General features: G+C 42.0%; 1 protein-coding gene across 2 annotated transcripts in view; it reads left to right on the forward strand.

The window, feature by feature from the left end:
* LTBP3 (latent transforming growth factor beta binding protein 3) overlaps positions 1-25,875 on the forward strand; it is a 1,036,617-nt gene that overhangs the window by 641,638 nt on the left and 369,104 nt on the right. For both annotated transcript variants that reach the window (XM_082271069.1, XM_082271070.1), the window contains one exon: positions 25,478-25,561. In XM_082271069.1, the coding sequence (XP_082127195.1) occupies positions 25,478-25,561 (84 nt within the window). The remainder of the gene's footprint in view (positions 1-25,477; positions 25,562-25,875) is intronic.

Here is a 25,875-nt window from a genome sequence, read left to right on the forward strand (position 1 = left end):
TACTGACAGTGCCAAGCAGAAGCAGAGGCATTGAACATTATTGCCAGGGACAAAGCTTTTTGATTCAGCAAAGTTGAGCTAGACCAAGCCAAGTTTCAAAGAGATCAAAGTATATGAATCCATCTTGCAAAAAATGTCTGCTATCACATCACAACCTAAACACGCCTCAAAGTAGATCATTTTCTCAACATCACGTCTTTTTTAAGCACTTCACACTAGAAGAGCAATGCTTCCATTGGCATTTATCAAGTATTCTTGAAGCATTTTCAGTGTTTCATAAACTCAACAAAAGTACGTCATAGAGTGACAATCCCCATCACTAAAAGGCACACATATTTTTTTTTAACACAAAAAAACCTTTTTCCTGCTTTCTTCTTGCCAGTTTGGTAACATTATAGGTATTTCCTCTTCTTTCTTAGTGGCAGCCTTTCTCCTAGAGTAAGCTGCACTCACATAGTGACATGTGAGCACTGCTCAGTTTGGGAGTACTATGAGCCCAGGCTGCGTGATGGCACACCCTCAACATTGGGGAGTGCCTTGTTGATGAGGACAAGTTCCTCATGCCCATAACCCTCGCCCAGTGTTTGTGGGGTCTGCGGGTGGGTGGCTTATCAGAATCTTGAAGCCTATTTATATAAGGGGGGCCCTGGGATACCAACCACCCTGTGTTAATGAATATGGGGGCATTAATAGTATTCCTACTCATTCACAAAAAAAAAAAAAATGTCACCTAGAAATAAAAACACCCAAATGTTTATCAAGTTCCTTAATAGTCATTCGGTGGAGAATGTCTGAGTGGGTGGTGGGAGGGCATTAATGTCTGACACCTGTGGTGTTGGGTGGACAGAAGTGTAGGGAGAGGTATGGACAAATGGCGAAGCCAAGTTGAGTGTGGCCAGAGTCGATAGCCGGGCATGACCCGGAAGTGTGCCCCACCACTTGGGGGGGGGTTCCTTTATTTTTTCCTTTGTGGTTCCCACACAAGAAACAGGTGGATGGCTGGTTCACTAGCTGAACATGGCTCTGGTAAATTTGGTGACTTATAATGTCTGAGGCTTGAACACCCCTAGCAAGAGATACAAGATCAATAAAGAATTACATAAATGTGCGGCAAACATAGTATTTCTGCAAGAGACACATTTCTCACATGCTTTTAAGTGTAGATTGCCCTCCCGATACTATCCTAATTGGTTCTATGGTGACCTAACCTCAAATCGTTCGAGAGGGGTTGCCATCAGATTCGACAGTATCACTACATTCACAATAGGGGAGCAGCTAGCGCATCCTGAAGGGCGGTATTTATTCATTAAAGGAAGATTGTTCAATATGAAATGCATATTTGCCAATATATACTCTCCCAATAGAGAACTAAATAAGTTCCTGAAAAAACATTGAAAAAGTTAATTGAATTTAAAGAATGAAAACTGTTTATGGCAGGAGATTTAAATATGTGCTTAGATTCACAGATTTATCAAGACAAAGTCAGAATGAGATTAAGAAACTACTCTTAGAAAATCAGTTAGTTGACTTATGGAGAATCAGACACCCAGTGTCTAGAGATTATACTTATTACTTAACAGTATATGGTTCCTATTCTAAGATCAAATATATACTATTAGAACATCAACTACTGGTATCCCTGAAGCAGATGACTATTAAATCTATCACTCTGTCTGATCACACACCCATAGTAGCCCAGATAAAAGTTTTGTTGGCGACACAGAGAAACTACACTTGGAAACTGAATGAATCGCTCATCCAGGATCCTAGGGTTATTGAAAGAATAGAACCCGAGCTTGGGGAGTTCTTTTCCATCAATGATACAACAGAGATCTCCATGGCTACTTTGTGGGAGTCTCATAAAGCCTATATAAGAGGCATACTGATGGAAATAGGAGTGCAGAGGAAGAAACAAAGAAGAGAACGATTAAACCTCCTTTTAAAAGAAATTCAAGAATTAGAACAGCAGTCTCGACCTAAAGGTATTCCAGAGAAGCAGAAACCAATTAGGAGAAGGGAGGAGTTAGCTGACCTTATGGAACAAGAAACAAAACGTGCATTCCATATGGTTATGAAGGAGAAATATCAGTGGGGTAACAAGCCTGGGAAGTGGCTAGCGAAAACTCTAAGGGAAAATAAAAATGCATCCTTTGTTCTAAAATAAGGGACGAGAAAGGGGAAATGGCGCATCCATCCCCAGAGATAGCCAAGGTTTTTCATACATATTATAGTAAATTACATAACGTGAGCCAGTCGGAAGATCTTATGGGGAGAAAAAAGAAAAACTTTAAAATACAGCAGTACCTCCAGAGCCTGGACTTCCCGACTGTGCCTAAAGAGGAGTTGGGTCAACTAGAATGCCCAGTCACACAGAAGGAGGTAATAAAGGCAATAAAAAAAAAGCAGGGAAAAGTCTGGGCCCTGACAGATACACGATTATGTACTATAGAAGGTTTCAAAGACTGCTACTTCCAAGACTGTGTAAATGCTGGAACGCACTAGGAGAGGAAACAAAGCTGTGGGGGGAGTCACTGTTAGCCTATTTAGCCCTTATTCTAAAGGAGGGGAAAGATCCAAAGGCCCCTGCAAGCTATAGGCCGATTTTCCTGCTAAATGTAGATTTAAAGATATTTGCGAGGATACTAGCTGATAGACTAAAACCTGTGATGCCCAAATGGATCAATAATGATCAGGTGGGATTTGTAGTGGGACGGGAGGGACAAGATAATTGCCTTAAGAAGACACTATTCCTGATCCACAAAGCCAAACGGAGAAAGGACCCAGTTCTGCTGCTATCAACAGATGCTGAGAAAGCCTTTGACAGGGTAGACTGGGGATTCATTTTTGAAACCTTAGGACATCTAGGAATAAGGAATAGGATGATACAGTCTATTATGGTATTATACCACCAGCCAACAGGGAAAATCAGTGTAAATTGAAGCTTATCTCCATCTTTTGAATTATTACATGGAACCAGGCAGGGGTGCCCCCTCTTGCCATTGCTGTTTGTACTTACCTTTGAGTCCTTGTTGATGGCAATCCGGGAAAGCTATCAAGGGCGTTAGAATTGGGGAGAAGGAGTATAAAGTGGCTACATATGCAGATGACATTCTTTTTTTATATATCTAACCCTAGGCTGACACTACCAAATGTTTTAGAGGAAGTAAAAAGATATTGGTTTTTATCAAATTTTAAAATTAATACATGTAAATCAGAGATTTTGAATATAACAGTGCCGTTGAGAGAACAACTCGCAATCAAGCCTATGTTCACGTTTGTGTGATATAAGGAAGAACTAGAGTACCTTGGAATTAGATGAACAACATCACCAAAGGGATTATATAATGCCAATTATATCCCCCTACTTAATATAATCAAAGAAAACCTAAATTCCCTCAAACATAGGTCAATTTCTTGGATAGGTAGAATAAATGCATTCAAAATGAGTATCATGCCTCAAGTGTTATACAAATTTCAAATGCTCCCAATTTTCCTCCCTCAAAAATACTTCAAGAAATTAAGAACAATTATATTGAGGTATATATGGGCACATAGGCGTCCTAGGATCTCATATGCTGTGCTGGCTAAGGAGAAGAAAGCAGGTGGGCTGGCATTGCCAAACCTTAAACAGTATTACCAAGCGGTAATTATTTCATGATTAGCAGATTGGATTCACAATTAATAAGGATAAAATTTGGGTTGAGATAGAGCTTGCACAAAGTAAAATAGACTTAGGAAAGATGGTCTGGATTCCATGATCATATCGAAATTTAGCAAACAGCACACATCCACTGACAGGAATTGTTTTTAGAATATGGGATAGCCTGTGCAGGCATTATCACTGGGAGCATAATTAACCATTAATATCATTAATAGACACAAATTATTTCACACCTGGGAAAGAAGATGTCGCCGCCAAGGGGAGAGGATTAAGGCAGCCACATCACTGGATCGTGGGACAAGTGAGTGTGTTTATTAACAGTCAGCAGCTACACTTTTTGTAGCTGTTGACTTTTAACACAAAACGAGTGGAACTTTGCTTTAAAGAAGAGTTTATGTAACGCCTTTCCAGACTCTGGTAGGGTACAGTCTCATGGAAAAGCTAGTTTTGAGGTTTCTGTTGATCAAAGGATGAGCGGTGGAGAAGGGGGCCTCCTTGGTGATGTGCCCAAGCCTGTCCGCTTCCACATCCCATTGGCAGCGTCTGCATCATATGGTGGGAGATTATCTAGGGATGAAAACAGACATGGAGAGCTGTCCAGTCAATGAACCTCTGGGTTACTGGGTCAAAAGAATAGACCACTGGCTAGAACTTGCCCAGTATGTAATTGAACTGCTGGGCTGCCCTGCATCCAGCGTGCTTTCTGAATGAGCATTAAGTGCGGTTGGAGGTTTTGTGACAGATAAAAGAGCGTGTGTGTCCACAGACTGACATTTATCAAAATCAATCATTCCTGGATTGGCCTGCTGCTATCAAGCCCCTGGTGCTGGTGTCGCCGATTAAGTGTTTTTGAGATGTGGAATCTCTGCAAGACTGTCTAGGCTGCCTAGCTTTGTGGGTGTTATTTTTATCTGGAAAAAAAAAAAATTTGTATGGATTTTATGGGCACAATTAATTCCCCAGGACCAATTTTTTCGCACCTGTTTGACAGGTGCATATCATTTCGATTTTTTTTTATAGCGATGCTGTCAGGGTCCGGACTGGCGGCAGGTGACTGCATTGGAGGTGGATCCTCAGTGTCAGTGAGGGATTGGCGTGGACCGTACTAGAGGACCGGTTCCAAGTTACTACCGGTTTTCACCAGAGCCCGCCGCAAGGCGGAATGGACTTGCTGCGGCGGTAGCAACCAGGTCGAATCCTCCGGTAACGGCTCAACCTCACAGACAGCTGATTCAGGCGCAGTACAGAAGGACAAGGCAAAGGCAAGGTCAGACGAAGCAGAAGGTCAAGGCAGGCGGCAACGGTTCGTAGTCAGGGGCAATGGCAGAAGGTCAGATACACAGGCAGGGAAAATACACCAAACGCTTTCTCAAGGCACAAAAGGCAACAAGATCCGGCAAGGACAGGAAGGGGAAGTGGGTTTTTATATGTTTTGGACTGATTGGACCAGGCACCAATTAGTGGTGCACTGGCCCTTTAAATTTCAATGCAGCGGCGCGCGCGCGCCCTAGGGAGCGGGGCCGCGCGCACCGGGAGGAGGACATGAAGGAACCCGGCGTGCGCCGGGAGGCAGAGCTGACGGGACCCGGCGGGTGAGTCACTGAGGATGCGGGGGAGCAGCGCTCACGGCCGGGGACGATGACCGGAGCCCTGCAGCCCGCGGGACGCCTCGAGTGCTCCGGGGAAGCCACGGGACCCGGAGCACTCGGCGTTACAGATGCCAAGTTTTGCTTTCATCAAGATTACCTCTAGAAAGGTTATGGTGTGAAGGCACCACCAACATCCAAAGCCTAATTTTTCCCCACCTGTTACTCTTATCCATAGTCTGTGAAACAGACACCAGAATTTATTGAATAAAAATATCTAATCTTGTTCCGATTGCACTAAATTGTGGCCTCATCTTACAGACAGGCTTCCCCAGCCACTGTTTACAAAATAAAGAAAGCTTGCAGGGAAAATGTAATTTTGTTTATTTGATAAATGTCATTTTTGCTGCAGCAGGTTCTATACACGGTACAGATACACCACTTTACAGGCAGTCTAAAGGGACCCCCAAGGCACTATATTTAAAGTAATTTTTCATTTTTATTGTTTACCTTTTAAGCATCATTAGCCACTTGCCAACCAGCCACCGGCGTCAGGTCAGCAAGGTTCCGCGAATCACTGTACTTGTATCCCACACCCACTCCATAGCAGGCACCCGCGATCACTCTTTGTGAAGAGAGAACAGCAGTCTACTGTTGTAAACACAGCAGACTGTTGTTCTCTATGGTATCAACACAGAGCCCCTGTGTTCCTGCTATTTAGGAACACAGGTCTCTGTGTTGATATTACAAGACCACCCCCCCCCCCCACAGTTACAAGCCCATCCCCCCCACAGTCATAAAACACCACCTAGGCTCACACTTAACCCTTTGATCGCCCCTGGGTTAACCCCTTCCCTGCCAGTGTCCTTATTACAGTAACAATGCATATTTTTAGCACTGATTACTGTAGTAATACATAGTTACATAGTTAGTGAGGTTGAAAAAAGACATCAGTCCATCCAGTTCAACCTATGATGTGTGTGTGTGTTTGCTGTTAACCGTACATTGAATACCCCTGTATGTTGTGGTCTTTAAGGTGCCCATCTAATAGTTTTTTGAAACTATCGATGCTCCCTGCTGATACAACTGTTTGCGGAAGAGAATTCCACACCCTTACTGCTCTGACAGTGAAGAACCCCTTACGTATTTTAAGGTTAAACCGCCTTTCCTCTAGTTTTAGTGAGTGGCCACGTGTCTTATAGTATTCCCTTTCTCTGAATAGTTTGTTCCTTATGCTAGGGTCGCCAGTACAGTATTTGTACATTGATATCATATCTCCCCTCAATTGTCTCTTCTCCAGAGAGAATAAGTTCAGTGCTTGTAGTCTTTCCTCATAGCTGATGTCCTCTATTCCCCTAATTATTTTTGTTGCCCTTCTCTGGACTCTTTCGAGTTCCAGCACATCCTTCCTGAGGACCGGTGCCCAGAACTGGACAGCATACTCCAGATGTGGCCGGACCAAAGTCTTGTAGAGAGGGAGAATAATCTCTTTATTTCTGGAGTGAATCCCCTTTTTTATACATCCCAGTATTCTGTTGACTTTGCTTGCAGCGGCTTGGCATTGCATGCCACTGCCAAGCCTGTTGTCTACCAGTACCCCCAGGTCCTTTTCCATCCTAGACTTACCCAGAGGTTCCCCCCTAGTGAGTGGTATTTGTGGTGCCTCAAGTCAAGGTGGGATTTTAAGGGCAGGAGTAAAGGGGATATCGAAGGTAGTATAGTAGGTAAAATTTATTTACAAAGTATGAATATAAATACAAACATTCATAGTGAAAATGGGTAAAGGCCCATTGTGCCAGTGAAAGAGGAAAAGTTCAAGTGTGATAACAAGTGACAAAATGTGACTTGAGTTGATTTTGGTGATCCTGCTCTGCTGATTCTCATGTCAGAAGACCGGAATAGACGCAGAGGAGGTAACCAATCGGTTAATCTGACATGTTTCGGCCAACTACGGCCTTTATCAAGGATCTGTCACCGATTCTAAAATAATCAAAGAGATATATGGTATCAAGTAATGGCAATTTGAAGAGAACCGTAATTGTAAGGCAAGAGCGCACAATATGTGAGTACATACATTTTAGATATATGTCCACTTCCTAAGGTTGAGCCTTCCCAGAGTTTCTCCAGGAGCTACAGGAACAATATGCTGTGAGGGTTAGATAAGTAATTGACTGAGTATACAAGCAAAGGGAACCAATGGTTGACTAGTGAGTAAGGTAATAGTAATTACTTGCTGGGCAGAAAATTCTGGTCCAGGGATCCAAATTAGGATTAGATATATATCAAAAGCTTCCACAAGATTGGTTCTGAGATCTGGTAAAAATATGGTAAGGTTGCCAAGAGTAGGTAATTTTATTAGAGTATGTGTGCATTTAACCATAAAAGTAATTTGGACTCATTTCCAGAAAAGTTTCCCCAGAGTGGTCCTTAGAAAACTTGGTAGGAGAGATCTAAGAAAGCTCTCCTCCAAGTAAAACTTACATTTTGATGTGGAAATTAGCAAGGTCACAGCATGAGGGCTCTGGGTCCGCCTTCTCCCTCGGTAAGAGAGAGACTGGCAGGCTCAGAGTGTTCCCCGGCCTATAAAGGCAGTCGCGCATGCGCAGTGAGCGCTGCGTGACGCTGTCTGGTATTGTCCATGCACGGTGTGGAGAGCGCTTGCGGGCAGCAAGAGCGCATCCCCAGAGGCCGTGCTTGCTTTCTGGTTTCTGGCACCCAAGTGCATTACTTAACATTTTTCAACATTAAACCTCATCTGCCATGTAGTAACCCACCCCATTATTTTGTTCAGGTCCGCTTGTAAGGTTTCCACATCCTGCATAGAAGATATTGGCATGCTTAGTTTAGTATCATCTGCAAATACTGAGATTGTACTAGATATCCCCTCCTCTAGATCATTTATAAATAAATTAAACGGGATTGGCCCCAGGACAGAATCCTGGGGGACCCCACTTTCCACACCCGCCCAATCCGAGTACTCCCCATTAACCACCACCCTTTGCACTCTCCCCTGAAGCCAGTTCTCTATCCAGGTACTCACCTTATGGTCCATACCTACCACCCTTAGTTTGTACAGTAAGCGTTGGTTGGGAACGGTGTCGAAGGCCTTTGCAAAGTCCAGATACACCACATCCACAGGCTTACCTTTATCTAGGTGACAGCTCACTTCATCATAGAAGGTTAATAGATTGGTTTGGCAAGAACGATTTTTCATGAATCCATGCTGATTACTTCTAATAATACCATTTTCATTACTAAAGTCTTGTATGTGGTCCCTTAACATCCCCTCCAAAATCTTGCAGACTACTGATGATAGGCTGACCGGCCTATAGTTACCCGGGATATATCTCGGCCCTTTTTTAAATATTGGTACCACGTTGGCTTTTTTCCAATCAGCTGGCACCATACCCGTCTGTAAACTATCCTTAAAGATCAAGAATAATGGTCTGGCAATCACCAAAATAAGCCATCCGGTCCCGGTGATTTATTTATGTTAAGTTTCTCTAGTTTTGTTCTAAGTCTATCTTCTGTTAGCCATGGCGGTACTTCCTGAGGTGTGTTGTTTAGTTTGGCCTTACAAACTGTGAAGACTGAAGAGAAGAAATTATTTAACACTACCGCCTTTTCCCTGTCCTCTGTGGCCAAATCTCCCTTGTCGTCTTTTATGGGGCCAATGTATTCTGGCCTCGCTTTCTTACTGTTTATATACTTAAATAATTTTTGGGGTTCTTTTTACTCTCTTCCGCTATATGTCTCTCATGTTCTATTTTAGCCGCCTTGATTTTATCTTTACATTTCTTATTACACTCTTTGCAATGCTTGAATGCTGCCAATGACCCCTCAGCCTTGTATTTTTTGAAGGCCTTTTCTTCAGCATTAATATGCATTTTTATGTTGGAGTTTATGTTTCCTATTACTATGATTAATACTGAAACTAATTGACCTATGGTCACTGTTTCCTAAGTTGCCCCGTATTTCTATATCCGTGAGCAGGTCTGTATTGTTGGTAATCAGTAGGTCAAGTACCGCATTGTTTCTTGTCGGTGCATTCACCATCTGACCCATGAAATTGTCCTGCAAAACATTTAGGAACTGCCGAGCCTTGGCTGAATGTGCGGTTCCTTCTGCCCAGTCTATATCTGGATAATTAAAGTCCACCATTATGATGACATTTCCCATCCTTGCTGCCAATCCTATCTGTAAAAGGAGCTCCGCCTCCCCCTCCTCCCTCTGGTTGGGGGGCCTATAGCATACGCCCAATATTACCTTGCCCACAGTGCCTTCCCTTTGAAGTTCTACCCATAGGGATTCTACCTCGTCCATAGCTCCATTATTAATATCATCCCTCATATTTACCTGTACACTGTTCTTAATATACAGACATACCCCTCCCCCTTTTTTACCTTCTCTATCTCTGTGATAAAGGGAATACCCCTGAATGGTCGCCATCCAGTCATGAGAACTGTCGAACCAAGTCTCTGTTATCCCCACAAAATCTTAGTCCTCTTCAAACATCAGCAGCTCCAGCTCTCCCATCTTGTTGGCCAAGCTTCTGGCATTGGTATACCCACCCTGGGTTTAGGAGCTCTGAGCACCCTACCGCTAATGTCCCCATTTGTGCCCTCTGAATCTTGCTTTCCACTGGCTAATTCTACATCTGTACCCTCTCCCCCATCACCTAGTTTAAAAGCCCCTTTAACTTTATGGTCATCCTCTCACCCAGTACGGCTGCACCCTCCCCATTTAGGTGCAATCCATCCCTACCAAAGAGCCGGTGGTCGACTGAGAAGTTGGCCCAGTTCTCCAGGAACCCGAAACCCTCTGGTATCACTGGTCCCCCCAATAGTGTCAAAAATATCAGTTAGGGGTCAGATCTGTCCACTGCAATGTCGCAGTCTTGCTAAAAATCGCTTATTGTCGCCATTACTAGTACAAAAAAAAATAAATAAAAATGGCATAAATCCTTCCCCTAGTTTGTAGACGCGATAACTTTTGCGCAAACCAATCAAAATACGCTTATTGGGATTCACTGGAGTGCTGGGCTGTGGAGGGGCCAAGAGTGGCTGGCTTAAGGCTTTTAGCAGCTCACTGAGAGGCAGAGTCAGCTGCCGTTACAGTCATCTGGGTGGATCCTAACTTTAAAGTCGGGGTCTTTCCTGAGTCTGGACCAGCTGAGTGACATATCACAGAAGTCCAAAACGAACTGCACTCTTGTGATCCATAGGAGAACCATAGTCAAAATAGATTTGGCTATACTTCTCCTTTAAAGTTGTTATTTGTAGTAGAATCCATGAAGTTTAAATTATGTTGTTCTAATAATATTGAAACATAGACAGTTTAATTTTCCTGCATTGCCTGAAAAATCTCTATTTTGCATTCTGTTGTCTCTTGTGTACTTTTCTTGGAAGCAATGACAAGCAGCTGAATAGACAGGTTTAGCTTTGTTCTCTACTAGTTTCGTAAATAGAAAGTAATATTCTCTGTGTTTTTCTCCATATAACACACTTTTTGCTGTGCACAAGGCCTAATAGACATAAGATAGTTTCAGTTAAAATGAGTTTCTTCTGTCCAGGGGTTGTCTGTTTACCTATAAATACAACCCAATGTTCTGAAGCTCAAACAAACTTTCAGGCTCTCAGCAGATTCTCAGGATCTTTTTAATAAAAAAAAAAAATTGTCATTGAGAAGTTATATTTCATCATTTAAATTTAGAGAGGCTCTGGCAAAATATAATGTTTCAGTTAATAATTACTGTGAAATAAGGCAGCCCAGAGAACTAATTTCCTATGGGAGCTAGAGCAACAGAGGATTCTGGGGAGTCTAAAAAGTCAACTGAAACTGGTGGATCCCTCTCTTGGCCTAGGGACATCTAAGAGACTGCTCAGGTGCTGTCATTCTGACCATTGGTGCACCTGGATAGAGACACAGTGACACAGCTTTTAAATGGCCAGTAGTGCTGGATACCCAGCAAAACACCCTTCTTCAGCAAACAAAGGCACAGAGAAATCCATACTAATTGCCATTGGTGGTTTACTGCCAACTTCACTGCAGCCTGCTGTGCATCCTTCACCTAATCCTAATGCTGGTCCAGGGTCTGCTCATCCTGCCTCCTTGAACCAGAGTAATACCTTCATCTAGGATTGGTTAGAGGGCAGTTTGCCAAGCCTTTACTCTATTTGTTACATGTGGACACTGCTAGAAGATGCATTTACCCCATCTTAGGTAAGGACATCTTTTTACCCCCCATTTTCACTGCATGCATACTTAGTTTTCTGATAAAGGGCACCTACTTTTGCCGTCAAAAGGTTCAGCCTCAAGCTTGAACTTACTCTTCTCAAGATATCTACCAAAGACTTCAAGTATCCCGACACTAATTGGGAAGAGGGGACTACACACTCACAGATGTCCCGTCTCTTCATGGAAACCTTACAGGACAACTGCAGGTCTCAGTTGGTGGATTCTCCTACTAGAGATAATGCAGTGCTGGATCTATTGATCACTAATGACCCAGACCTAATCTCGGAGGTAGGAGTCCAGGACAACCTGGGCTCTAGCGATCACAGGATGATCACATTTAACGTAAATAACAATATAACAAGGTAAGAGGGGAACATAAGAACCCTAAACTTCAGAAGGGCAAACTTTCCCAAATTGTTCTCAGTGATGGCAAGGGTAAACTGGGACCAAACCCTAGGAACACTGACCACAGAGGAAAAATGGGAATGCTTTAGGAACATATTAAACAAATGCATCTCGCAGTGCATTCCTATGGGAAATAAATTTAGAAGAGACAAAGCCAAACCTGGCTGGCTAAACCATAATGTTAAAAAACGTATTAGGGGGAAAAAAATGGCCTTCAAGAAATATAAATCAGAGGGCACATTATCGGCTTTCCAACAATACAAGGAGGCAAATAAGAAAAGTAGAGGGGGGCGTGGTCGGAAGCGGACCGGGACGGACGTCTTGTGGAGAGGCTCCTTCTTTGCAGAACTAATCCGGCCTAATCCTCCTCTCTCATCACCCCGAGAGAGACATTAACGACATAATCCTCCACACAGGAGCCTAAGGAACACATCAGTAGGCCCATTTTGATTCCGGGAGTGACTTTTGGGGTTGCGGCCTAGTCGTGCTCTAAAGCCGCGGACTCGCCTAAAAGCGGCGCCCGCGGTCGCGATACGGGATCCGGGTAAGGCCGCATCTGAGGAGGGCTGCAAACGCCTCGGGGGGACCCATCGGCACTCCAGGTACTGATACCGGACATTTTTGTGAGGGGATACGCCGGATTGAAGGTCCGGTTTTTCGGCGGCCTAGTTGGGCTCCGGAGCCGCGGCCTTTCCTGGAGTAGGCCGCGACTTCCGGGTTTTGGTGTGTACAGAGGCCATCCTTCCTCCCTGAGGTGCCCCACTTGCCTACCCATCCCCACCAGCTTCTCACAGAAAGGCCTCAACAAAAATTGTAACCCCCACAGCATAGCAGTCCGCCATCTTGGCTGCAGAAGGGGACAGAGACACTCAGTAAGCAGCACACCACTAAACAAATCCAGTACTTGCCCCTGAAGACATACTGGTGTAGCTGGCTGTAATCCCACACACCCGCTACCCTCTCCCTGGAAACCCAAGAAACTTGGCATTATTTGCATGTAGCGGACATTGTGTAAAACCGGGGCTCACCTACCCGCCCACCTAGCACTCAAAGTAATTAAAAAAAAAAAAAAGAGTCTGTGCGCAGCGGAGATGGCCGACTAAAAAGAAAGAGCCGGTCACAGGACAACCCCCCATCCTCCATGTAGCCACATTTCTAATGTAAGACAGCATACAATGGGCAGGATACTTAAGACAGGATCCCAGGGGAAAATACAACGCTCTGGAAAAGTTGTTAGCAGCAAGGGAATCGCCGATATTTTCAAAACCCAGGCTCCCGTGAGGAGGAACAAAGCAGGTTCCAACATGGCGAGACGACCAACACAGGAGGAAGAAGAAGAATATGATGCAGACTCAATCACCGCATCGGAGGATACGGTTGGAGATTCTCCACATTCTGACAGACAACTCACATTTAAAGACATGACTGTGATTGCCGCAGACATAACTGCAGACATAAAAAATTCATTTGCTGCAGCTATAACTGACCTGAAGGCAGACATACTGAGGATCACTGAACAAATTGCGGTGGGGGAGAGAGCAGGAAAAGGCAGAGATAAGGCTATTAAACGACTGGAGACTGTAGCCACCTCGCACTCTGAACATCTTATTGCCATGAATCATCAACTAGAGGATTTGGACAATCGGGGACGACGTAATAACATCAGGATTAGGGGGATACCTGAAACGGTCAGCGGTGAAAATATCAGACCAGTGTTGACCTCCATTTTTAATAATCTTCTGGAGAGACCCCCAGAGTCCCCGATTGAGTTCGACAGAGCCCACCGTGCGATCAGACCCAAAGCTCCAGATCCCAACCCTCCGAGAGACATTATATGCTGCCTCTCAAACCACCCGGTTAAAGAAGAAATCCTCTATAAGGCAAGGCAAAATGAACAGATCCTGTTCAATGAAACGCCTATTCAATTATACCAAGATCTCTCCCCCATCACACTGAAAAATAGAAGGGCTGTCAGACCTGTGTTGGAAGCATTAAAGGAGAGAAATATCACCTACAGGTGGAAATTCCCCTTTGCGGTCCAGGCATCATATCAAGGGAAACAATTTTTTCTTCGCACACCAGACGATCTCCCCACATTCTGCGCTAACCTAAATTTGGAGCCAATCTCATTGCCAGAATGGTATGCAGAATTCATGTTGCCTACATCCATGAGTGACACCCACGAAGCCTCATGTTCAACATCAATGAGGTCACCTGCAACTAAAAATGGAGGAAAGAAATTTAAAGGCAGAGATCCTCACAACGTCTTCTCCTCACCTCCTAAAACCCCCAGATCCAAAGATCACACTTGATCCCGCTCACTCAAGTTGAAAAGGACTGCAAGTCTCTTCCCTTTTCTTTTTATTTGTTTTTTGGTTCTGCTCAATTGCTTTCAAGTTTTTTTTTTTTAATAGGTTGATGTTTGAACATTTGTCCAGTAGATGGTGCTAGACCCACAGAGATAATGGGTAGATGTACTGTTCTCCTATGTCCACAGGGAGTTGTCAACATACAGGTTACCACTTCTTGTAGGTGGAAATAAACACAGAATCAAGAGTCTCACCGGCTCAATGATGCCTAGTTTCCACTTTACCTATGAATAATAGGAATACTCACATGCAAGCCCTGATTGACTGACTATTGTGGAAGGTTCCTACGCACAGGGATTTGCCTTTATGAGGAATTTACTATAATATCTTACAAGATATCACCACTTCTCATTAATGGAATTCTCTTCATTTTACGGCTTGCAATACTTTAGTTCACCACAAGATGCCGACATTGTGTAGTTGATTTCAATCTCAGGAGTCTTGGATATACTGAGTCTTTAGAATGACATGCCTACCCATGTTCTTTCGCAATGACAGATCTCATGTTGTCGATACTTGATTTAATTAACCTCGCCCCATAACGGGTTTGTTTTCCCTTTCTTTTTTTGTCTTTCTATCTCCCTACCCCCGAGATAGTTTGGGTTGCAGCAAAAAGAGACAACTACACTGGGACTTTCACTGAGGACCGTTATTGAAATACCTACCGGGTTATATCCCTGGGTCTACTCCAAGGTACTGTAACTAACTTCTTATAGCATCCACGCGGAACAATGGAGATCAAAAACTCTATCCGTCCTTTCTCCCTCTTTCTCAATGCTGGAAAGGTCTGATTCATCCAATGTAGTGGTTTATGTGACTTAGTAGTTAATATTATCCTGCTCTTGGGGATGTGGAGGCGGGGGTCCCCTAATTCTCGGGGTGGCGTTTGCCTCCATTTTCTCCAAAAATGTTGAAAAGTTCTTAGACCCATATCACAGCAATTGTTACGTGATAAACATGCTAACAGTTCAAGGAGTCATAATCTACTTGACAGTACCTTTTTAATTTTCTTCAACCTTTGAGGGAGAAATTTTTTTTTTTTTTTTTTTTTGTGTGTCCCTGGGCGCTACCGCCGAACCTAGGGATACATTGGTTATTCACCAAATATATCATATCTTGCAGTCCTTTTATTCATTGCCTATTGTTATATATTGAATCTAGGCTTACGTTAAGTCTTTTCTTTTTTTCTTGTTTGTTTAATAATGGATGGGGAGTTGTCCGGCTTCAGACCGGCGTGATGTCCGTAATTTGTTCAAATTTTTGCGGCTTCTCACCGGACAGACCGGGCTGTACTCCTTCCACTCACCCCCCAGTAGGGAATATTGTTCATAATTCATTCAAAGTTAAATAATTCTTTGATTTGTACCTAATCCTGATTCTCACCTTCACGGTCTGTTGATCCTTGTGTCGGTGATACTACTTACTTGTCTATTCTTCCTTCCTCCTTCTCTTCTTTCTTCTCTCTGCCTTTTCTCTACCACCCTTTTCCCCCTCCCCTCATTGTCCGTGTCCAATACCACTTTGTGCCCTGACTAACCATGGCTTATTCACAGCTGGGGAAGAACCCCCTGATAATTTCCCATAATGTGAACGGCCTTAATATCCCAGAAAAGCGGAGGAAATTGCTATATGAACTACAAAAATCAAAAGCTCAAATTGTGTTTTTACAAGAGACACATTTCAAGGGACCCAAGATCCCTACCCTGACTGACAAAAACTACACTAAAATATATGAGGCTTCTAGTACCATCACTAAGACTAAAGGAGTCGCTATTTTATTACACAAATCTGCACCCTTTGTAGTTGAAAATCAACACTCAGACCCAGAAGGCAGGTTTCTGTTCCTCTCTGGTACATTATTCGGACGTCCAACCACGCTAGCAAATGTATATTTCCCAAATAAGGCACATGTGTCCTTTTGCTCAAGAATTATTGATGAATTAAAAAGCTTTGCCAGGGGATGTATTATTTTAGGGGGAGACTTCAATGTCCCCCTAAATCCCCTTCAGGACACATCTACAGGTCATTCGTGTATTAAATACCAATCACTGAAAAAAATCAAACATGCACTAAGATCACTGAACCTGGTGGATACCTGGAGATCGTTACACCCAGTCGACAGGGATTTCACTTTCTACTCGGCACCGCACAATAGATACACGAGAATAGACCATCTGTTCATTACTCAGAGGGAGCTTCCCAACCTTACGGACGCTAACATCGGGATCATCTCTTCATCTGACCACGCTCCGATATCACTCTCTCTCTCCTCAACCATGCATTGCAAACCAGTATTTAATTGGAGGCTAAACCCCTCTCTCTTAATAGACGCTAAAATACAAAGTGAAATTCAAACTACAATCACAAATTATTTCAATGAAAACAAATCCTCTGATATCTCCCCCATGACCCTGTGGGAGGCCCACAAATGTGTGGTGAGAGGTGAATTCATTAAATACGGGGCCAGGAGAAAGAGAGAGAAGGAGCAACAGGTCCAAGATTTGATCACAAAAATTTCGACTCTTGAGGCTCAACATAAAAAGTCATTAACCAAAGAACACCACCAAGAACTATTATCTCTTAGGAAATCCTTGTCCGAAATCCTAAACAACAAAATAAAAAGATCACTTTTTTTTAAAAAGGCAATATACTACGAATTTGGGGATAAGGGAAGCAAGTACCTAGCAAGGGCATTAAAGGACGCGCAAGCCTCTACACACATTATGTCATTAAAAGACAAATCTAATAAACTAACACATGACCCGAGAAAGATAGCGGAATCCTTTCGATCTTTCTATGAGAAGCTTTACAACTTGCCCCCTCAGAATAGACCCAGCGACCTCATAGGCTCCAGACATTCAATTATGAAACAATACATCATTGACAGTGGCCTTCCTCAGATTTCAGATGGAGATGTGGAGGCATTAGAAAAGGAAATTTCCCCAGAAGAAACCAAATTGGCAATTCTAGATCTTAAAAATGGGAAGAGTCCTGGTCCAGATGGACTAACGTCCCAATATTACAAGATGTTTGAAACCTCTTTAACAGACCCCCTAACAAACGCACTAAACATACTAACCAAACAGCATAAACCATCTCAAGATTTTCTTACTGCTCACATCACAGTGATTCCGAAAGCAGATAAAGATCTGACTACCTGCGCCAGCTATAGACCGATTTCCCTACTTAATCTAGATGTGAAGCTGTTAGCAAAAATCTTAGCAAATAGGTTAAGACCGCTATTGCAACAAGTTATAGGCCCTGAACAAGTAGGCTTCATGCCAGGCCGTGAGGCTAGGGATAATACTATCAGATCCCTGAACTTAATACACGGAGCCCACAAATTAGGAATTGAAGGTCTGTTAATCTCAACCGACGCCGAAAAGGCTTTCGATAGAGTGGCCTGGGACTACATGTTGATGATTTGTGAACATATAGGACTGAAAAGTAGTATGATATATTGGATAAGATCCCTCTACTCTAATCCCACAGCCAAAGTTAAGGTGAACAACATCCTTTCTGCCCCTATCCATCTAAAGAATGGAACTAGACAAGGCTGTCCTTTGTCACCCATCCTCTTTATATTGGCGTTAGAACCATTAATTAGACATATTAACGGGGACACAGATGTGCATGGCTTCGGCATTAAAGAAAGAGAATTCAAAGTTTCTGCTTATGCGGACGATCTCCTCTTCTATATATCACAACCACATATCTCCATTCCAAAACTGAACTTACACTTCCGCACCTTCAGATACATATCAAACTTTAAAATCAACCATTCCAAATCGGAGGCCATGGACATCTCACTCCCCGATAAAGTAAAACAATTAACTAAATCTAATTGCCCCTACAAATGGGATTCAACCTCACTTAAATACTTAGGAATCAAACTTACCCCAACTCTAGATGCCCTCTATGAGGCCAATTTTATCCCAATCCTGAAAAACATCACTAATGACTTGAGTAAATGGGATGTTAAACATTTCTCGTGGTTCGGCAGAGCAGCCATCTTAAAGATGGTCATCTTGCCTAGACTACTTTATTTATTTCACGCTTTACCCATCACAATACCTCCCTCCTTTTTCAGGAAACTAACGACTATTCAAAGGAAATTCATATGGGCCAACAAAAGACCTAGGATACAACTAAAATATATGCAATTACCCAAGATCAATGGAGGCATAGGGGTCCCGGATTATTATAAATATTACCAAGCCACCCACCTCACCAGAGCGATCGACTGGCACTGCCATTCAACTCAAAAGGACTGGGTGGCCATGGAGAGGCACTGCTCCCGGTATCTGACCCAGTTCCTGCTTTGGACAGACCCTCACAACTTCCCTTCTGAAGTTAAACACCACCCCTTAATCAACACCACCCTTACCATCTATCACAAGATAGCGAAATCATATAACTTATCCACCAACCCGAGCCCTGTGACTCCGGTTTCCCACAACCCACTTTGTTCCGGGTCTTAATATAAAGTGCTCAGCTGACCATCCTTTGCTCATTAAACATTGCATTCTTGATCAAAAAATTCTATCTCTTCACGAACTAAACAACCTAAAACCCCAAAACATCTCATTGAACCAGTGGAATTATATCCAGCTGCACAGCTTTGTTCAAAATAACAAAAAGAAAACTTTGTGGGCTAGACAACTAACTGCTTTTGAGAGGATATGTGAGAGACAGTCCCCAATATCGAAAACGACATCGATGACCTATCAGTGGCTTATAGCCCCGTCGCCGAATTTTGACGACAAATATAAGAAATTATGGGAACTCGAGTTATCATGCAAAATTTCTGAGAGGGAATGGGAGAAGGCCTGTGTATTTACTCACAAATGCTCCCTGAGCACAAAAACTCAAGAAACGTCATTTAAAATCCGCACGCAATGGTACATAACACCAGCGAAAATGAAGACGTGGTCCCCACAGTACTCCGGAAGGTGTTGGAGATGTCTAGCTCACACAGGCACATTTCTACATATTTGGTGGAACTGTGACATGATCAAAACCTTTTGGAACAAAGTTGTGCTCCTGATCAAACATATCACTGGTTCTACCTTAGAATTTAATGCGGCAAGCTGTTTATTACACATCAATAAACTCTCATATAGGTCATATAAAAAGTCTCTAACGAGACATCTACTCAACGCGGCCAAATCTCTTATACCTTTATACTGGAATTCCAAATCCGTCCCCTCGACTAAGAATTGGGTAGACAAGGTTACTTCCACATATGAAATGGAGGAAACTCTAGCCATCAAAAAAGAAAATAGCGGACCCTTCCATGACATGTGGAGACCATGGTTGATATTTACTCTTTCTTCGGATTTTAAAAAAATGACTGAAGATTAGCAATCTCACAATCAACCCTCACATTCCACCTGGACCTTTAGTATACGCTTCTACAATGAGCTACTTGATCAAGTACCACTTATCAATAGTACTCCATTACCTCCCACTCCCTTCCCTTTACTTTTCCTTCTCCTTCTCTTTCCTTTTACTCGTCTTCTTTAATTCCTATCTTCGCTTCCTTCCCCGCCCTCTAGTGGCCTTCTTTGAGACAGGCATATGTCTTTGGTCCTGTCTCATCTAAGAGAGGGTATCCAGTTTAGATACCCCCATTATACCTCAGGAGCTGACTTACATGTTCTATGTTGTTGCACTAACATTTGATTCAACATTACATGATGTTGTAACTTATGTACATGTTGTACAGTTATACCAATATGTCATACTGCCATTGTTAATACTGTACATGTTTATTATTGCGATTCAATAAAGCTTTTATTGAAAAAAAAAAAAGAAAAGTAAATACAAAATCAAAATGGCTAAAATCAACTTCGAGAGACAAATAGCAGAGGATAGTAAAAAGAACCCTAAGAAATTCTTTAAATATATCAACAGCAAAAAAACAAGGGCAGAGCATGTTGCACACTTAATTAACAATAAGGGAAGGATGGTTACAGAAGACACTGAAAAGACAACCGTGTTTAATGCTTCTTTTTTCCTCAGTCTTCACACGGGAAAAGGAGGGGTACACTGACCATGACTGTATGGTTAGCAGTAATTCACAGGACTTGCCGCTATGGCTAACAGAGGGTGAAATCAGGGAAAGGCTGGATAAAATTAACATAAATAAATAACCAGGCGTACATCTGAGAGTACTCAAAGACCTTAGTAAAACTATATCTAGACCACTGTTCCTGATCTTTGCTGACAGTAATATGACAGGAAATGTACCGGGGGATTGGAGGAAAGCTAACGTGATACCGATATTCAAAAAAGGGCAGAGGCATGTCCCGGGAAATTATAGGCTGGTCAGTCTGACATCGACAGTATGTAAACTTCTGGAGGGGATGATAAGGGACTATATTGTAGAGTTTGCTAAAGACAACAACATCATCAGCAGTAATCAGCTCAGGCTTACTAAAGGGGGTTCTTGTCAAACCAATCTCTTAGCATTCTACGAGGAGGTGAGCTGTGAGCTAGATAGGGAGAGACCAGTGGATGTGGTGTACCTGGATTTCGCTAAGGCATTTGATACAGTTCCCCACAAGTGTTTAATTTGTAAAATAAAGTCTGCAGGCATCGATCACAAGGTTTGCTCTTGGATACGGAACTGACTAAAAGGGCGTGTCCAAAGGGTGGTAATAAATAGCGCATACTCAGACTGGTCTGGGGTGGTAAGTGGGGTCCCCCAAGGCTCAGTCCTGGGACCAACCCTGTTCAATTTATTCATACACAGCATTGAGGACAGGATCAGTAGTTCTATATCAGTTTTTCCAGATGACACAAAATTGGGCAGGGCAATAACTGCACACCATGAGGCAGATATCCTACAGAATGACCTAAACAAAATAAGTGGGCAACGACATGATAAATTATGTTTAATGTGGAGAAGTGTAAGGTTTTGCACTTGGGGACTAAAAGCGTAAAAGCACAATACACTTTAGGGGGGCACCGTTGGGGGAATCAAGAATGGAGAAAGATCTGGGAGTCATGGTAGAGGATAGACCAGTGTTGGTGAACCTTGGCACCCCACATGTTTTGGAACTACATTTCCCATGATGCTCAACTACCCTGCAGAGTGCATGAGCATCATGGGAAATGTAGTTTCAAAACATCTGGGGTGCCAAGGTTCGACATCACTGGGATAGACTAAGCAATAGCATGCAATGTCAAGCGGCAGCTGCCAAAGCCGGCAGAATATTAGCATGCATAAAGAAAGGGATGTATTTCAGAGATAAAACTATAATCCTACCACTTTATAAAACTCTGGTCCGACCGCATCTGGAGAATTCTGTCCAGTTCTGGTCGCCAGTCTTCAGGAGGGATGTGTTGGGGCTGGAGAGAGTCCAGAGAAGGGCAACTAAACTAATTAGGGGATTGGAGGACCTTAATTATGAAGAGCATCTACAATCGCTTAATTTATTCTCCCTGGAGAAGAGACGCCTGAGAGGGGACATAAGTACCTCAATGGTGATCTCAGCATAGAAAAAAAGCTATTCAGTCGCAAGGATTGCATGAGGACCTGAGGACATACAATGCGATTAGAGGAGAAGCGTTTTGACCTCAGGCAATGCAGGGTTTTTTTTACTGTTAGGGCTATAAGATTGTGGAATTCTCTATCACAAGAGGTAGTTTCTGCAGGAGGTATGGCTACATTCAAAAGACTCTTGAAGGACAAACAGTACCGTCTCGCTCAGTGCCCAGTGTCAGTGGCCATCATCCCTTAATAATTGTGTATACAAGAAGGATTCCCCTGTGGAGATGGGACTGTGAATGCCACTGAACACTGTATTTTGTATCAAAATTATCTTTATTAAATTCCAAAATAGTAAACAGACAAAAAATAATAACATAAATCGAATGACATTAACTTTGGGTGACCTCTGAGGAAGGGCTTCTTTTGCCCGAAACGCGTAGGGTCGGTTCCGGTTCCATGATCGCCTCGTACACCTGAGCGTCCCCAATTTGGTTCGGTATTTGGTCTGTCAAATGCATGCATATTTTATGCCCTGTTAATGTCATTCGATTTTTGTTATTATTTTTTGTCTGTTTACTATTTTGGAATTTAATAAAGATAATTTTTATACAAAATACAGTGTTCAGTGGCATTCACAGCCCCATCTCCACAGGGGAATCCTTCTTGTATATTCAAAAGACTCTTGGACGTACATCTCAAGGATGAGAACATTAAGGGGTATGAGAGATGATTACGGCTACGCGCGCCAACACAGGTTGACCTTGATGGACTATTGTCTTTATTCAACCTCAACTACTATGTAAGTTCTCTACCAGTATAGAACTACTAACCATCCCTCTGTAATAGTATCACATACAGTTTAGGCTTGGAAGTTCTAGGTATGCACATGTGATCATGTGGAACCTGAGTGCAGTGGTAGCAGGCCTTCTTCCACAGTCAGTGCTGCATCTCTAAGGGATACTGCTACAGTACTTGCTGCTTCCATCCAGTGGTCCTTTTGTTATTTGTTTTAGGTTGCCTACTTTTTTTTGTGTTATTTGATTGCTGCACTACTCTAAAGTAATTAATACATTTGTCTTGACCGAAGTCCATGTTTATTGCCTCTATTGTGTACTGAGTATTACATGTGGCAAGGTTATTGAACATTGTTTGCAAAAACTTTTGCCTGAACCTAGAATGTCAGAAGGGTGGAAGTGTTTACTAGGTCAGTGCAGTTCCAGAGGACACGCATCACTTAGCGGCCCTTATGGGGATAGCGTTATACAAATGCCATTTCCTAGATAATTCATTTGGAAGGATTGGGAAACAGGGATTTCGGGCACAAGAGTTTTTTTTAAAAAAAGATTTCTTTTATTCAACAAAAAACTAAATATTTTAAAATCATAGAAAAATACAGGCAGATAATTGTGTATTAGGGACACAGTGAGACCACAAAACAATGGTCTATGTTGTACAATATCTCAGTACATAGAACTTATAAAAGTAATTTACAAACGCCTACTATTCTGAGAAACATTGTTCTTTTGCTCTCATCCACTCAGATATGAGACATGGAGTGACTACCCTCACTACTATGTCACTATACATTGCCTATGTTTTCTGAGCTTCCTAAAACGCACAGTCCTCCTCGTTAAAGAATTCTCTATGGAAATTGAGATATGTGCCTGATTACTATATGTACAGGTATGTATACATTTTCTTGTCCATATACTAGGTATATAAACAGGATATATATGCTGATACTATAACTACAGCATGGATCCCCACATATACTCACTATTGGCAGCCTCCATTGTTCCCCCTAAACCCCTCTAGTGTCTGAATGCAATCTAAAACCCAATGTTATATTGTGTTGATATTGCAAAAGTAGAAGGACTTATTTGAGATGTGTAAGACGATTGTATGTAATTAAAAGGAGAGATAAATGATATGGAATTGTAATTATAACATACTGAAAATGAGGTAACATATATATGTAATTTATCTAAACACTGTTATTTTTCACACAGACAAAAGAAATGATATGCTCCAGATGAAGCTTTTTTGTCTAAGAAAGCGAAACATGTCGAGCAAAGGTCATATGTTACATGGTGAATGTTAACTTATGCTTTCAGTCGACCCCGCTGACCGGCACCATACTGCTTGGGTGTCCGTCGGCGGTTCTCTTCTGATATCAAGTAACACGTTTCCAAGAATTATATGACTATTAATGATCTTGTACTCTGAACTGTATGTAAATTACTTTTATAAGTTCTATGTACTGAGATATTGTACAACATAGACCATTGTTTTGTGGTCTCACTGTGTCCCTAATACACAATTATCTGCCTGTATTTTTCTATGATTTTAAAATATTTAGTTTTTTGTTGAATAAAAGAAATCTTTTTTTAAAAAAACTCTTGTGCCCGAAATCCCTGTTTCCCAATCCTTCCAAATGAATTAGTCAATTGAGGATAGGGGCACACCCTAAATTGGATACGTCATGGCCAAGATGGCTGCTATCTGTGGACACATGACTTGTAAAATAACATTTCCTAGATAAACAAATATTCCAAATATACTCATACTTTCTTCTTTTTTAGTTTATTAGGATTTGACTATAGATCATTTAGAAAAAAATCCATCCAAATATTTAACTTTTTGTTTTGGATAGCTTGGGGAAAGATTACAAAATCTCTGTCAGATTGTTACTGTTGTCTGTATCCATTGTGGGGGGATTTCCCCTAATTTATTTTCCAATGATAGTGGTGCCAGCCCAGCCAGTGAACAAACAGCAATGACACTTCTTTAGTAGCACAGGAAAGAGTTTGAACATTTCTCAAGTTTCCTTTGAAGCCTGTGTCTCAGATTTCCCCTCACTTCTTATCTGTCACAGGGACAATATCTGGTTGGAAATCTCAACAGGAACAGCAGTAGGTGAATAACTGCTAAACTCCAGGCAAGCAGCTAAATACACAGTTGAAACACGTTCAGTATACCCTAACAGAGTTTGTAAATTCTGTACAGCTTGTTTTACACAGCATGATAAAGAACTAATTTCCAGCCCGATGACCGGAAGGACCAGCAGTGGAGTGATGAGTCGTCACACAGTGTTTTTTAATACTTCCCAACTTTAAGAGATGGGAGCGAGGGACACCCATTACCAAAAGTATGTAGGCATAGGACACACACTTCTTAAAGGAGAATTATACAAAAGAAAAAAAAAAAAATTGGGTAAACCCACAAGTTTTTTTTTCTTTTTACCACTCTTCCTTTATAGTAGCTCTTGAAATTTACAAATGCAGCAATTTAGAAATTGGATGAAAGGTTTAGCACTGTGAAACACTATTAGAAAATTTAATTTTATATACAGCTATATAAATAAGACCAAAATAAGGGACAAATGAGGAGGAAAGGGAGACATAGGGACTTTGTTCCAAATCAGGGACAGTCCCTCAAAATCAGGGACATTGTGTTTTGGGTCTTTCTCTTCAGATCAGCATGTTCCCTGTCAACCCTCTGCACTGTGGAGGAGCCTGATTAGAATTGAGCAACAAAGCTGTTCAATATAACCGAGAGTGTAGTACCTTGCCTGATTTATATTCCTGGTTTTAAACTTTTCTGCATGCCCCACAGCTGCTAATCACCATGCTGAAAGAAGGCCTCAAAAGGCTTAATGCCAATGATTATTTGTTAATTGAAATTGTCATAACCATTTTTTTCAAAACTTTACATTTTTCAGCGGAATTTCTCACTCTTTGTCCTGATGGTGTTGGATTTATTGTTGACCTTGATATTATGAGTTATGGCATTCCCACATATCGAGGTAAGAAATATTTAATACCTTTTTTAAACAATTTTTTTTCAGATAAGCAACTTCTAACTTTGTTAAATTAAATACAAAAGTTAACATAATTAGATGTATTTTCTAACCTGTCTTGTCATTTTTCAGTTTTACTACAGGATAATTGGTTGAAATTGAATTCTGTCCATACACAGTTCTGTTTTTTACTGAATATAAATGGATTCAAAAGTGTTACACATTTAATCCAGTAAACTTGCAGTTCTAGAGTTTACATGGTGCAAACATATTATCCCTTACTATGGTACCTATATCTATTCGCATCAGTCCCAGTCCCC

The sequence above is a fragment of the Pelophylax lessonae genome, assembly GCF_965119305.1.
Source record: "Pelophylax lessonae genome assembly, chromosome: 10".
NCBI classification, from domain to species: domain Eukaryota; kingdom Metazoa; phylum Chordata; class Amphibia; order Anura; family Ranidae; genus Pelophylax; species Pelophylax lessonae.